At 43.5% G+C, this 14,972-nt stretch overlaps 1 protein-coding gene across 3 annotated transcripts in view; it reads right to left on the reverse strand.

Moving 5' to 3' along the window:
• Positions 1 to 14,972, reverse strand: part of FHL2 (four and a half LIM domains 2) — a 68,648-nt gene that overhangs the window by 36,008 nt on the left and 17,668 nt on the right. The window contains exon 1 of one of the 3 annotated variants that reach the window (XM_077134921.1): positions 13,565 to 14,570. The exons of 1 other annotated variant lie outside the window; for it this stretch is intronic. In XM_077134921.1, coding sequence (XP_076991036.1) covers positions 13,565 to 13,605 — 41 coding nt within the window. In that variant the 5' untranslated portion in view covers positions 13,606 to 14,570. Of the gene's footprint in view, positions 1 to 13,564; positions 14,840 to 14,972 lie in introns of those variants that run through there. One more of the 3 variants, XM_077134925.1, reaches the window with a different exon arrangement.

Below are 14,972 nucleotides of genomic sequence, written 5' to 3' on the forward strand. Positions count from 1 at the left end.
CAGGACCAGGTGTATTATAGGCCCCAGGAAATACGAGCTTGTGTTCTAAGTAACAAGAGCCAGAAGGGAGAGGGATGATGAATCCAGAGTAAGAAGGAAATGGACAACTTATCAGAAGAAAGAATTAATCACAGTCCCAGTTCTAAAGATAAAGGAAAGGACTGTCTTCTGGAGCAAATAACTCTCTGCCATAGATAAAGTAGCAAAATTGAGAAATAACTAATAATAGTGTTTGAATTGGGGAAGGAATCAAGTGGCAGCTGTGATGAGTCACTCCAGGTCTTCAGCTTAGTTCAGCTGTCCTGTAATTCCTGTACCAGCAGCAGCACCCACAACTTCTCCACTCCTTTCCAGGGCTGGGCTTGGCAGGGGGGCATAGCAAAGAAGAGAGGAAGGAAAAGGCAAGACTCTACATCTAAGCCAGCAGTTCTCAGGGCATAGTCTGGAGCAGCGATTAACAGTATCAGCTGGCAACTTGTTAGAAATGGAATTCTCAGGCCCCACTCTGCCTTTTAACAAGCCATCAGGCAGTTCTGAATACTGACAGTGCAATTGAGGCAAAACACTCCATGGGGATGCCAACACTGGACCCAGTCATTTGCCAGAAAGCTGCGATGAAAGGCCGGTTGAGATGGCAGTTTCTGGGAAGGGTGGTGGGTGAAGGGAGGGTGGGAGCAGAGATAGACTAAACACAGACTCAGTCTCAGGAATTCTAAACCCCAGTGGCAATTATTCTGTCAGTTACTTCACTAGAGGGAAGCACAAGGGAGGAAAACTTACAAGGGGAAAAACACCTGTGTATGTCTCGGTGACACAGATGCTGCAACTTAATTCTCTCCAGGAGGCCATGGGAAGGCGGAGCGTCTCCCAGTGTGCTCACCCTGCCTGCAGGCACCCACCAGGCCTGGCTCCCGTGCTGTCTGCAGGGAGGACTTGGGCAGAGGGGTCAGCGGCCTCCTTCAGGATTGTGGCCACCCCAGGGGCGCGAGGACCACCGCGCTGTCAACCAGGAAGAAAAGGGAGCAAGTGAAAAAATGAGCCGGGAGCAGACCTTCCCATGTTCAATCACCCTAAGTGACCATTTCAATGGAGATTTTTAGAGAAACTTTATCTCACTGAAGAAACAGAATTTCCCAGGCAGTTAGTTCCTCCCACTCAAGCTCTGGGTGGGAAACCGGGAAACCATTCGCCCTTGATCCAGAGATAATCGTGCCTAATTGCCTCAGATAGTTGGAGGGTGAGTAAATGCCCCAAACCATAAAAGCTGGAGGGGAGGGGACAGGCAGGATGTGACGAGTGGGGCGGGTTCTGGCCTTGCTCAGCTCCTGGAAGGGGTCCGGAGGCAGATCTCTGCGTGCCTCACCATGAACCAGCACCAGCTCAGCGAGTTGGGAGGTTGGACTCAAGGTTTTTCTAAAGCCCTGTTTGCCTGGGCCAGGCATGGAAATGGCCATCCAAGACGACCCTGCTAGCAGGACGCCCACCTGCTTATACCTGGGTGCCTCTGCAAAATCTGATACACACGGAAGAGCCTACCCACCAGGAAGATGGGAGAAACTTCTCCCGATTGCAGTTATGTTCTTTGTGGGACCCAGATTCTCTTCCCTGGCCTGTTTGGCTTTCAGGGAAAGCTCAGCCTTCTACAAAAGGCGAGCCCTTTTCCTTCTCCTGCAGCTACTGCCATGCATTAGTTCGGAGAAAAACTGTTTGGCTCTTGTTTAATATGCAAACTTTCCATATCTCATTGCTTCTCTCTTTCTTTTCAAAAGCTGATGCCAATAGTCATTGTGGAGAGCCACAGAACATGTCTGATCTTGAGCCAAATCCACAAGCAATTCCCCGAATCCGAGTTTGCCATCTTTTGGTTAAAGCTTATTTGGAGCATTTGATACAAGTTCCCATGGTGACTTTGATAACTCATTGGCTATTTAATGACCAATAACATGAAACAAACAAAAAGCCATTCTCGCGCCATGTTTCATTTCAGTTAGGAACACAGGGCGCTTGTCTGCCGGTCACAGCTGCCTCTGCTGTCTCAGAGGAATACTGCCGGTATGGCCACTGAGCGGCCTCGCGTCTTGTTTCTTATCTGAGAGCTTTTTGTCCCTGATTTCAGTCCTCTTTGGCAGTACTCTATCCACTCTCCGGGCTTCACAATAGTTGTACTTTCTTTTTTCCTCAGTCAGCAACCAAAACCCATTGAAAAGAAGTGAGAGTGGTGAGGGTCTGGGCAAACCTGACAAAATCCCATTTTGAATCGTGCTTGCTGCCTTCTCCAAAGTGCCGGAAATGCTTGAGTGTGACCTCTGACAGATTCTCCCAGCTTCCGTGAAACTGGAGAGTCTCGTGCCTCACTTGTTTCTCAAAATGCTCATTTTAAACCACACTGCAATCTCAAGTTATACTTTGGAAATTAACTTTGAGTCAACGCTGCAACTTTTAAAATCCCAAGGTCTCTCTCCACTGCCACCAACATTATTCTGTGCTGCTGTCACTTTGCACAGGATTTTTTTATCAGAAAATTCAAATGGTGTAGTTAGGAAGAGCCGAGGTAGGGAAGGTCAAGCCTGGGAAGGCCAGGCACCCTGAAGAGGGCCAGCTCTCTCCTAGGGAGCTGTGGGTATGACCATAGGTAAAATCTTTAACCTTTCAGTGTCTTCTTTTCTTTTATCTGTGAAGCAAGGAAAGTGGCACCTCTCTTCCCTTAAAGAATGATTTCAAATTGCCTAGTTTCTCTTCAGATCATTTTTATGGCTAATCAACAATTGAAAAATGAAATGTTTCACGTGGATGATTCTGTACCATGGCAATGGATTTTCGCATGATTGAAAACATTTCATGTGGTTTTTATGTTGTTCTAGGTTTAGCAACGTCTTTCATGTGTTTCAGAAGGTGCTTTAAGATTGGACTCAAGGGTCATGGTAGAAGTTTCTGGAACAGCCAGCTTCTTTGTCCATTATTGCAATGGTAGCCAACTATTGAAGTACCAGGAAAAGATTTTCTAAAATGTCAGACCTTCAGCATGTTCTGTTAGTATCGTCTGCCAGAAACCAAAAAAACAAAAACCTTCAAAGATTCTGAGCTATCCTAACTGCACAACTTCTTTTGGAAACTTCTGCACAGTTAGAGATACTGAGTAATTATTCTACGAAAGTACCAGACCGGCCATCAACCTCCCCACAGGCATGGAACCAGCTCCAGTGACAAATTATAGTAAGATCCTTAAATTCAAAGGATCTCTCTCTTCCCCTCGCTCTTTCACTTTCTCTCTCTCCTTCCCCTCAGCAAGTTGTAATTATATTTCTTTTTAAATTTAATTTAAATGTTTATTTTTATTATTTTTATTGTGAAAAATAACGTATATACAAAAAGCAATAAATTTCAAAGCATACCACAACAATTAGTTATAGAGCAGATTTCAGAGTTTGGTATGGGTTACATTTTCACAATTTTAGGTTTTTCCCTCTAGCTGTTCTAAGACACTGGAGACCAAAAGAAATATCAACATAATGATCCAGTGGTCACACTCATTTGTTGAATCCCATCTTCTCTGTTATAATTCCTCTTCCTCCTTCGATCCTTCTCCCCATTTTAGGGTTATTTGGGCTATGCCCATTCTAACTTTTTGATGTTGGAAGGGGCTGTTGATAATATGGGATGGGGGATGGAACCAGTTGATATTCTGGAAAGGCTGGGCCCTCTGCATTCCAGGCCTTAGTTGGTCCAGGGACCCATCTGGAGGTTGTAGTTTTCTGGAAAGTTTCCCTAGTACATGGAACCTTGTAGAATCCCAGATTTTGGCTAGAATGGTTTTGGTTGGTGTAATTATATTTCCATTTTGCAGTTGGCCTTCAACATAACATACCTTCCTGTATTTGTTAAAATATTATGAACAAGGCGGGCCACAGTGGCTCAGTGGTAGAGTTTTCACCTGCCATGCTGGAGACCCAGGTTTGTTTCCTGGTACCTGCCCATGAAAAAAAAATTATGCACACCATTCTCTCTCCTCACCCTATTTGATGGAGTGTTTATTTCCCTATAGTCTCTGTTGGTCTCTGCAGTTTCCAGTCATGCTAAAAGCAGATGCAGAAAACACTTGAGAGATTTCTTTTTTCTACGAATAATGTTTAGGAAAATCAGGTCAAGAGAGCAGGGACCATGCCCCTAGGCCTCTGAGAAGGTCTGTGTCCTCCAGCCCTGGGCTCTGTGCGAGAGAAGACTCTCCAGCTCACTCTTGTTGTTCCCCCTGCAGCCACAGAGAGAGGCCTTTCCTCAGGTAACTCCTGGAGCTCCCTTCCTTGTGCTCTTCTGCCCAGCAAACTCCTGTCTAAGCTTGCACCTTCCTTGATGGTCTCCCTCCTGCACCCACGGAAACAGCATTTTGACATCAACATCAGCAGACCCTTAGAACACCTTCCAACCGAGATTCGAACCAGCATCTTTTACACTAGCACAATTACAAGCTTCTCTTATAAGCAATTACACCTTTACAAGCCACTTGGGTTTGCAGTGGGAATGAGTTCATTTTGGACAGGTCTCTCTTGCTTACGTGCAATTGGTATGCATAAGCAGAGAGAAAGCAGCTTCTTGCTGGAGCAGAACTAATAGGGCCCATAGTTGATGAATGAAAACCTGATGTCCCTGATTCTGGAGTACCGAGTTCTGAGGAACAATCATTCATCATGCTATTACCGCCATTGTTTTCGTTTTGTTTTGTTGTATTTTTTGGTTGCTGCTATGACAGCAATGTAAATATAGGAAGGTGAGATCAGAGTGGATTTAGGCTCAGAGTCCTGGACAATGAATTTTTTCCCCTTTCCATCTGAAACTCCAGGAGGAGAAGCAGTTTTAGAGGGGCCCCATATCCACCATGGTACCAGGGGGTAGCAGAGAAACAGTGGAGGCGGTAACTAGTCAGAGGCTCCTGGGGCAGCCTCCAGGAGGGTAGAGCACCTGCCCATGGGGGGCCAAGCAAGCAGCTGGGGGGTTCTGCACCTCTAAAGTGGGGGAGGGGAGGCGGACGGGCTGAGAGGGGCCTCGTGACCCACAAGAGGCAGACGTCTCCATGTGAAAAGGCTCACGGGGTAGAGAAAGGGCTCGGGGGCCTGTTGGGAATACTGGTTCCAATGAGCTCCCAGGAAACTATTTATGGGGGGGGAATGGAAAAGTACGGGAAAGATGGGGGAGAATGAGATGAGAGCAAGCTGAAGACAATTTCGCTTGGGAAACATGCAAGGAGTCTGCTTGTGGTTGGTTAATTTACCAGTGCAAACCAGGTGGCTGGGTCCAATTCGCCTGTCATTTCTGGAAGTTTCTGAGAAGAAGGCTTAAAGTTACCCCAGGGCTCTCGTGTGAACCCATGCTGAGCTTCGGCCATTCAAAATGAGGCATGGCCTTTATAATCCCAGCAAAATAGAGATGGCTAGAGGGGATTTACCAGCTTCTTATGTCAGCCCCCGATGTGATGTTAAATTTAAGTTTTGTCCGATAGAGTTGAATTTGGTGCTGGTTTGAATGTGTGTGTGTGCTGAGGATCAATAAAAGCTACCTTTTCGTGTATTCCTAAAGAGTCCCTTTGATGACAGGTCAGAAATAAAGTGGTTTTCTTCACATACCTCTATGTACCAGAAAGAGGAGGCGGAGAGGTTATATAAAACCCACCTGGAGCCACCTACGGTTCCTTCTTAACCCCGACTTCCTGGAGCCCCAGAACTCCCTGCAGCGACTCGGCCTAGGAAAGCACATGGCTGGACTTTTTCATGAACGCTGATGGCAGAGCCGTGGTTCGCACCTGGGAACTTGCCCCAGCGCCTCTGCCCAGAACAAGCCAGCTCATGCCGGCTTCCTCCCACGAGGGCCCGTGGCCAAGTTCATCTGAATGAAGGGGCATTCCAGAGGATCAGGGAGACCAAGAGTCTCAGCCAGGTACCAGGCCGGGGTGAGGGGACCCAGCGCTCACCATCTGTGCCAAGGCAGAGCTGGAAGCAGAATTGAGACTGGAAGCCAGGACACAGAGTTCACTGGTCACACCCAAGACAGGGACGCAGGGGAGCAAAAAGAATGCAAAGGCAGGTTCAGAGCAGGAGGAGACAGCATGAGAGCTCATCTCCTGAACAGTCAGGCTGAGGCCAGAGAGGCAGCTGTCCCGGGAAGTCTTAAAGCCCAGGTGGTTTTACTGGCACCTCCTTCACCTTCCAGAAGCTGATTCTGCCTGCCTCCTTTCATGGTCCTGACAATAAGAGGGCATGTGTCCTAATGATGTAAAATAACCACAGACAGATACAGAATAAATTTTTTTTTTTTTTTTTTTTTTTTTTTTTTTGCCAGGAGCGGAGTCCTGGCAGATGGGGAGGAGAGGGTTAACTGGCTGTTCATCTGCATGTGTCCCTGTCAGGAGCCACAGCCCATTTTCCTTGACCCTGGTAGATATGACCTTGAAGGTCGGTAGATTACCCACTAGCAGATTTACGAAGGCAATGCCCTCTGAAGTTTATTTTGAGTGCTAATCTCCAGGAAACAGGTCATATATTATGGGCCTCACTGACGGTGGTGTCCAAAGCCGTCTTTGGACTGCAGACTGCCTTGCTCAGACAAGAAGGATTTCTTGGCACGGGCAACCCCGAGAAACGTGTGCTGTGCATGTCATCCTGCCTCGGCTTGAGTTTCTATGGTGCGGGCAACCGAACCGGCTCCCCACAGGTGGGAAAAGATGCCAAAAGTCTGCAGGACGGAGCGGTCAAGTGAGGGACCCTCTGGAATAGACGTAAATAGTGCTCCAAAGCCAACACAGGGGGCAGCAGTCACGGCGCGAGCACGTGTGAAAGCAACGTGGTAAGATACGCTCCGCTGTTCTCGGGGGCTACACGCCGTATCTCAAAGGATCTCAGGGTTCCCTGGTACCCATGCCTTCCATCAGCATTCGGTTTTGCTCGGCTTTGGGGGCATTTTAAGACATCTCCATAAAAATTACTGTTATATGGGCAAGAAGGTAAGATGTCATGGGACCAGTTCACCAGTACACATCTTATTACTTTAAGATTCTCAAGCTTTAGTTCATCATTTACGTCTCATGTCATTCATTTTTGCCCTGATTTTTTGGGCTTGTTTATCGAATCCTCATGAAATGTAAAGGGGGCTGGAAGGGGAAACAACCAACATTAAAAGATTACAAATGAGCCTCCGTGGGCACCTGTGGGCACGTAATATCATCACTTTTGATATTTAGACTTATTCTCATTTCAGTCAAAAAACTGAATGGAAAATTAACACAGCCTGACACCCACTGTACTATAAACTGTAGATGAAATTAAACGGCATTAGCATAATTCCCTACTGATTATGAGCTCTAGTGGCACCTCCTTCACCTTCCCAAATCCTGTCCTGCTGCCTCCTTTCAGTCCTGACAATAACACGGCGTGTGTCCCGTTGATGCAAAACAACCACAGACAGCTACAGAATGAATTGATTTTTTTCTTCTCTGCTTTTGGGAAATCCACAGCTGGGCTCCTGGCAGATGGGGAGGAGAGGGTTAAACTGACTGTCCGCATGTTTTAAAAACATACTTTTAAAAAATAAAAGCAAACTTTAACTTGAGAAAGAGCACAATTAAAGACCAATGATATCACATTTAGAACAAACTTTTAAAGGAAACAAAGTAAAACAACATTTCTTTCTCATTCGTTCTCTTCAAACACAACTTAATAAATCTTGCCTCTTCTTACTGGCTTTATAGAATCTTTTTCCCAACTCATCCAGAACCCTAATCTTTGATCTAGACTCTGTGAGTAATCAGGAACACACAGCTCCTCGGCATTAAAAGCTCATAGGACACCCTTTCCCTAGTGCTGGATTCAGTGGGGTAGACAGGAGCAAATGGATATCTCTTGAGCAGGAACTTGATATTTGCTAAATGATTCATATTTTTGCTAACTATGAAAATGCCACCAAGGTGTGTAAAGCTCGGCCCAACCCTTACAAAGCTTAAAGTCCAGCGTGACCGGAAGTTTGGGAGGTAGCTAGGTAAAGATGAGATTCCAGTTGGATCTGATAAGGGTTAAGATATGGGAAGTGTGTGTGTGGAAAGTGATGAAAGTTCCAAGAAAAGTGCTTAGTAAAGCCTGGGGGTCCTAGAAAAAGACTCTCCTTACGAAGGGAATGTCACCTGATCTGAGCCGTGGTAAGGTCTGTGCAAGGACCTGGCTCACAGTTCAAGAGAGGACGTTGGAGTGGGAGGCAGGGACCAGGCTGTGGAGATCATTTTGTACCGTATTAAGGAGCTTAACTTTTATTCCCTAGGCCAGCATTTTCCAATCAAGTCTGGAGACATCAGAACGAAAGAGGTGCCTCCCACGGGACACGTACACCAGCCCTCTAGGTTAAGGGCAGGGAGGCCTGGTAAATCCTTGGTTAGACAAAGTTAACAGATTTCTTCATTGAAGAACTTGGCAGCACCATTAATATTCCAATATGAACCATGAATCTTCAGGAGGAGAAACCCTATGTGTACACAGATTCTCTCTCCCTATATAATTCTGACACCTATTAAGGTTGGGAAGGAAGCCAGTTTCTACAGAGCACATTTGGAGATGGAAAGTCATTGAAAGTGTTGAAGTAGGAGACTTAATTTTGGTAGATGAGGCTGGCCGAAGTATAGAAATCAAAATGAGGGGTGAGGAAATAAAGACTGGAGACTCAGTTAGGAGGTGCAGGAGACGCTGGTGGTGAGATGTCCAGAATCACTTGAATCCTTCTGGGATCCTTTTAATTGTTTCAGTATGGGCTGCCCTTGCGTGCTCCTAATAGTCAACGACTGACTTACGTGGGAGCCTGAGAACCCAGCTCACTTCCTCAAGTCAGGACAAACCCAAGGCACAATCCACACAATCTACTCCTCCCCTGAGGAATCAGGCTGAGGCTGGGACTTCACCTGACACTGCACACTTGCTTGGCTTCTTCCCCTTCCCAGTTCCATTCCCCCCATTTTCCTACTGGGGACACTTCCTTAATAAGCTCAGACTCTGCTTCTGGGGACTCCAGCCTTAGACGGGAGCCTACTGCTTGGTTTCTGTTAAAGAAGCTGCGTGATGGTCGAGGGTGGTAGTGGGAAGAGTGGAGAGAGTGTGTCCACTTCAAGACCATTTAAAGACATAAAATCTGCAGGAATTGTCGATAGATGATTTGGATATTGAGTGAGTCTAAGATGGTTCCAACCTCCTGGCTCGGATAGCCAGGAGGTAGGGCGTGGGGGTCAGGAATGTAGAAAAAAGTTGTTTGTGTAGGAGAATGAATTCAGCCTTAACATACTGAAACTGAAGTGCTTTGGGGAGAGCCACCCCAATTGGAAATTTCCTCGAAATATGAGATTCAGGGGAAAGGTTAGAGCTGGTGATGTAGACTCAGGAGGTCATTAATCAAATGGCAGTTAAAAACCCCAAGAGTAAGTTCACCCAAAGAGAACATGTGGGTTGTTAAGAGTTGGTCATGATCAAATTCTAAGAGATGCTAACATTGAAAAGACAGGTGAAAAAGGAAGTGCCACGAAGAAGACTGAGCAACCCTATTAAGGAGATGTCAGGAGATCCAGGTGACAAGGTAGTGAAGTCAATGACTAAAATTTCTAGGCGCAGGGGCCCAGTGTTGCCTCCCCAGCAAGTCTTTCAACTGTCATCAGTTTCTGAACACCCACCGTGGTCCTTACAGTTCTTTTCAACCAGCACAACCAATAAACTGTTAAAAAGAGACAAAGCCTCTCCATGCCTGTCTCCTCTCTGTCTCCTCTCTGTTTCTCTCCTGTTTACACACCTTCCACAAAAACGGGCAGAAAATTTTCCAAGACCAAGAAGCATCAAATCCAATTTTCTCTAATCAGCAGGAAACTTTCCACTGTTTTTTGAAAAAAAGGGGAATTCCACTTCTCCCTGGAGTTGTTCTAGCAGTTAACAACTGAGCTACGTGCTGTTTGCTTTATGGCTTCTTAGCAATTCCTCAGTGACCCATGACATAATTTTCTCTCATTCAATGGTAGTCTAAGGGATGTTTTGTTTGCATACCCTTAGATATAGAAATTTATATGGGTTTATTATATTTATTGCACACAAAGACAAATATGCAAAGATATTAAAGTATTGTTTGTAGTAGCAAAAGATGGTAAGCAATTTAAATGTTCATAGGTGGGAGGATGGTTAAACAAATCATTCACTCATAAAATGGACTTGGAATGCTATGCAGCTGTTAAACAATGACGCAGAATCTCTCTCTCTCTCCCTATATATATGGAACCATCTCCAGGATAGAGTGCTAAGCGAAACAGCAAGGTGAAAATCATTTTTAGAGTATGCTACCACTGGTGTCTAAAAAAAGGTTGTGTGCCTGGAAAGCATGTCTGTAATACTACTGAAGTACACACAAGGAACTGGCCAGAGTAATCTCCAAGGAGGAGACTGGAGAATGAAGTTTGGAGAAACTACTTTTCAGTATTTTTCCTTTTGTCCCTTTTGAATTTTGTACTATGTGCATGGATTATCCGGTTGATAAATAAAATGAAATAAATAAAAATGTGGTGCCCTTCATTATAACAGCAAAGACAGTTTAAATAATGTCTTTAAATGACAAAATTTATAAATGTTTTAGAACAGAGATTGAAAGCAGCTTCACCAAGGGCGGTGGAATAATTTCAGGCAAAATCTGCAAGAATGTAAACTGTTTCTATTAAAAAAAAGCATTTAAATGTGTTAAAAAAAAATGAGACCAGTGAAAAGCTTTTCCTGAAATAGGACCACAAACAAAACAAAACACCAAAACAAATTTCTTAAAAGCACAAGAAATCAGTTGCTCTCTAAAATATGTCTCCCTTGCCTTAACCCAAGTTAAACAGCAAGGATCATTAGAATTGGACGATAATCCCTGTCAGGAACTCTACACATACAGTACAATTATCAAGATAATTTAAAGCACAATATCCATCTTTTACTCCATATCTTATACAAAGGGGATAGAAGGGAAACTTTAAGGAGAAATGAAACTCTGAATGCAGAACAATATTCATTCAATATTGAGTTTAATTAAGCCAGCTCATTTCAACTTTTTTGTAATCAGGACCTCCTTTGCTTTGGTGGGTTATATCAATTGATATTTACTGTATTAGCAATTAAAACTGAGAAGTAAAAAATTTTAATTCATTTAAAAATAAAATCATAAATCGATTACATATTAGCATAAAAGATTTTCATAAAAATGATTATACTTTCCAAAATAAAACAACGGTGAGAAGAGTGGTACTGTTTTACATTTTTACAAATCACTTTAATGTCTGGCATAACAGAAGGCATATAGATTTTAATATCTGTTTCTGCATTCAATCTGTTGAGATACGTAGCATTGGTCGGAGCATATAAAAGAAATGCAGCCTTACGTAGATGTGTTGCTGGAAAAGAAAGGAGAATTTTCGTGGTCCCTTCAGATAATTGAGGATTTTTTTTTATATTATACCAAAACTTGGCGAGTGATAGTTTCACAAAACATTAGTTGCAATGTGGAATTTGAAACTACATCAGTACATTTTTATGTCCAGTTACATTAAAACACATTTGGTCTACCTTGAACTTTAAATTGTGCATTATTTAAATTGTGCATTATTTTGTAATATTTAGAAACTACTCATTGTGTAGATTTATGAAATGTGAACACATTTAATTACACAACGTCAAAAAATCACAACTCAACAACGAAAAAGACAAACAACCCAATTAAAAAATGAGTAAAAGACTGAATAGACATTTCTCCAAAGTAGATAAACAAATGGCCCAAAAACACAGGAAAAGAGGCTCCACATCATTAGTTATTAGATAAATGCAAATCAAAACCACTATGAGACGCCGTTTGTCACCCACTAGAATGGCTGCTATTAAAAAAAGAAAAAAAGAACAAGTATCGGAGAGGATGTGGAGAAACAGGAAGACTTGCTCATTGTTTGTGGGACTATAAAGTGGTGCAGTCACTATGGAAAACAGTCTGCTGGTTCCTCAGAAAGTTAGGTGTAGAATTACCATATGTCCTAGCAATCCCGTTCCTACATATATACCCCAAATAATTAAAGTAGGGACTTGAACAGGCATTTGCACACCAAAGTTCACAGTGGCACTATTCACAATTACCAAAAGATGGAAGCAACCTTAGTATCCATCAACAGATGAATGGATGAACAAAATGTGGTCTATACATATAATGGAATATTATTTGGCCATGAAAAGGAACAAAGGTCTGATACATGTGACAACACAGATGGACCTTGAAGTCACCATGTTGGGTCAAATAAGCCAGCCACAAAAAGACACATATTATTTGATCTCACTGATATGAATTAATCAGAATAAACAAATTCATAGAGTTAGAAAGTAGAATACAGTTTGCAGGGACTGTGGTGGGGGTAGATAAAGGGGAATTCCTGCTTAACTGGTACAGAATTTCTGTTTGAGGTGATGGAAAAGTTTTGGCAATGGATAACGGTGGCAGCTGTGCAGCATTGTGAATGTATTAGCACCACAGAATTATATATTTAAATGTGCAAATAAGTTACCAGAACAACGCTTTAAAAAAAAACATAGAACTGTACACAGTGAACCCTAATGTAAATTATGGACTATTTTTACTAGAACATTTATAATAATATCCTTTCATCAATTGTGAAAAAGGTGCCACAGTAATGCAAGGGGTTATAGGGTATATGGGAACTCTGTGTTTTCTGCATGATTTTTCTGTAAACCTGCAACTTCTCTTATTAAAAAAAAATCACAATCTTTACTATCTCCACCCATCTTCTCAGAAAAACCTAGAAGTATTGGGAAGATCACTGTGACTGATCTAAGTTTTCCAAAATGCTAATTTTCATCTCAAAGCTCAAATTTTATCTTTGGCAACATATACTTTCAGTTGTTTTCCTTAAATTGACAGGCTGACTCTGTTCATTTTTGAGAAAATATCTGCAACCAAAATCTGAATAATCATAGCTTGTCAATTGTTCTTTCCGGTAAAAACAGAAAAAGCATCTAGTTCAATTCATGCTCACACATGGACTTGTACTCAAGATGACCTTGGTGCTTTGATATGCGCAGAAGTGCTTCATGCATCTTCTCTTTGGTCACTCAAAATATTTAAAAGATGCATGTTCAAGGGTCCAGATTTAATAAAATTAGTAAGTTTTACCACTTCATTAAGGTCAGTTTCTTAAATGAAACTGGATTTTTGTTTTTCTTGCTAGTGCTTGGGGTGGGGAATGTTATGGCTTCTAATCGAGTTTGCTGCCACTGCTTTCATTCTAGCTAAGGCACAAGCAGTTTTTCCCACCACTGCTTTTATGTCTATAATAAATGTGAATACAGTGAAATAGTCCAGTAAGAGCTTACTATCCTTAATAAAATAGATCTGACCTCACACAACCCTAGAATGAGATTCAGGGATTCCTAGGGACCCAAGGACCACAATTGGAGAACCACTGGATTAAACCACATGTACGCTGGAGGAGGTTATATTTTGTTGTAATAGAAGTATGGTGGATTGAATTACGAACCCCAACGTAGACATGTTCTTAATCCTCATCCATATTTCCATGGGTGTGAGCCCATTGTAGATAGGAACTCTTGAAGGTGCTCTTTTCAGTTAAGGGTCTGGCCCGACTGAATGAGGTGGGGTCTTCTTTCTTAGATCTGGCTTTAGAAAGAGAAGCACTAGAAGTTGAGAGTTGGCGAAAGCTACTGGAAGAAAATCTGAGGAGCAGGAAGCCAGAAGTCAGTGGAAACCAGAGGAGCCCACCCAAGGGAGCTCAGCCCACTGTGGGAGGCAGAGAAGCAAGCCGAGGAGCCCCAAATATTACAGCAAGCTGACTCTAGGCCACGACAGGTTTTGGTGAGAGAGCATTGCCCTGCCTATGCCTTGATTTGGGACTTCCAGCCTCAAAACTGTGAGTCAATAAATTCCTGTTGTTAAGCCATCCCATTGTGTGCTATTTGTCATAGCAGCCCAGCAAGCAGTGCGGGTGGGATATTTAATTCTGAGGGTAAGTGGGAAAGAGCGATACTCATGGTTTGTGTAGCTAGTGCCCCAAGCCTACTCTCATTGATGACTCAGGGTCTCTTAAGTGGCTGTGGAAGCCTGCTGGAGGCTCAGCAGGAGATGTTCCTGGATGAGTGAGCAGAATCCTTGGCCTCCAGGGCTGACAGATGTGGTTGACATGGCAGTGGCCACCAGACCAAAGTCCAGGACTGCAGGGAGACCTCCTCCCAAGAGACACCGCTTACCTCCTTCTTGTTGCAAATGAGCCACAGAGACCAATGGGGTTAAATGACAACCACCCCAACAAACCAAAAGAGCAATTTAATCCCATGAGTAGGTCGCAGCTTCAGCTGTCAAGAGAATAAGTCTATAAAACCAGGTACCACTATCTAAACACTCTAGTCAAATAAAGCGAACAACTTCAGTTCTGCACTTGACATTTGTATGGAAATAATTACAGATGAGGTTGGTACAGACAGATTGTGCTCTGTTCCTCCTTTAAGGCCTTATGTCTAGAAAGTATCTTTTTGTATAGTAATTTGGTATAGATGAATATGGGTATTTCATTTCTTTTGTTTAATATACACCAGTCTATAAAGTATGCTTTCCTGTGTTCAGAAAGGCAGACACACAGATCCGTAGAAGACCACACAGCTTGGCCTCACCCAGCAACAGAAGGTGGGTGAGAGGTGAGTGTCCATTGGGGTGAGTTAGAGGCCCCAAGAGGAGAGGTGACTGGAGAACTCAGTTGCCTGTTCCTGAGACATGAGGCACTGGACACCCCTAGTAAGACTAATGAGGTGGAAATTATTCACAATGGTCTAAATAGCAACAAGAGGAAGAATCTGACACATGAGCAGGTGAGGGGGGTGGCTGAGGAGGAAGTTGAAGGGTGAGGGTGAGGAGAAAAGGGGGCGCAGCCCAGC

This window comes from Tamandua tetradactyla, chromosome 17 (assembly GCF_023851605.1).
Source record: "Tamandua tetradactyla isolate mTamTet1 chromosome 17, mTamTet1.pri, whole genome shotgun sequence".
NCBI lineage: Eukaryota > Metazoa > Chordata > Mammalia > Pilosa > Myrmecophagidae > Tamandua > Tamandua tetradactyla.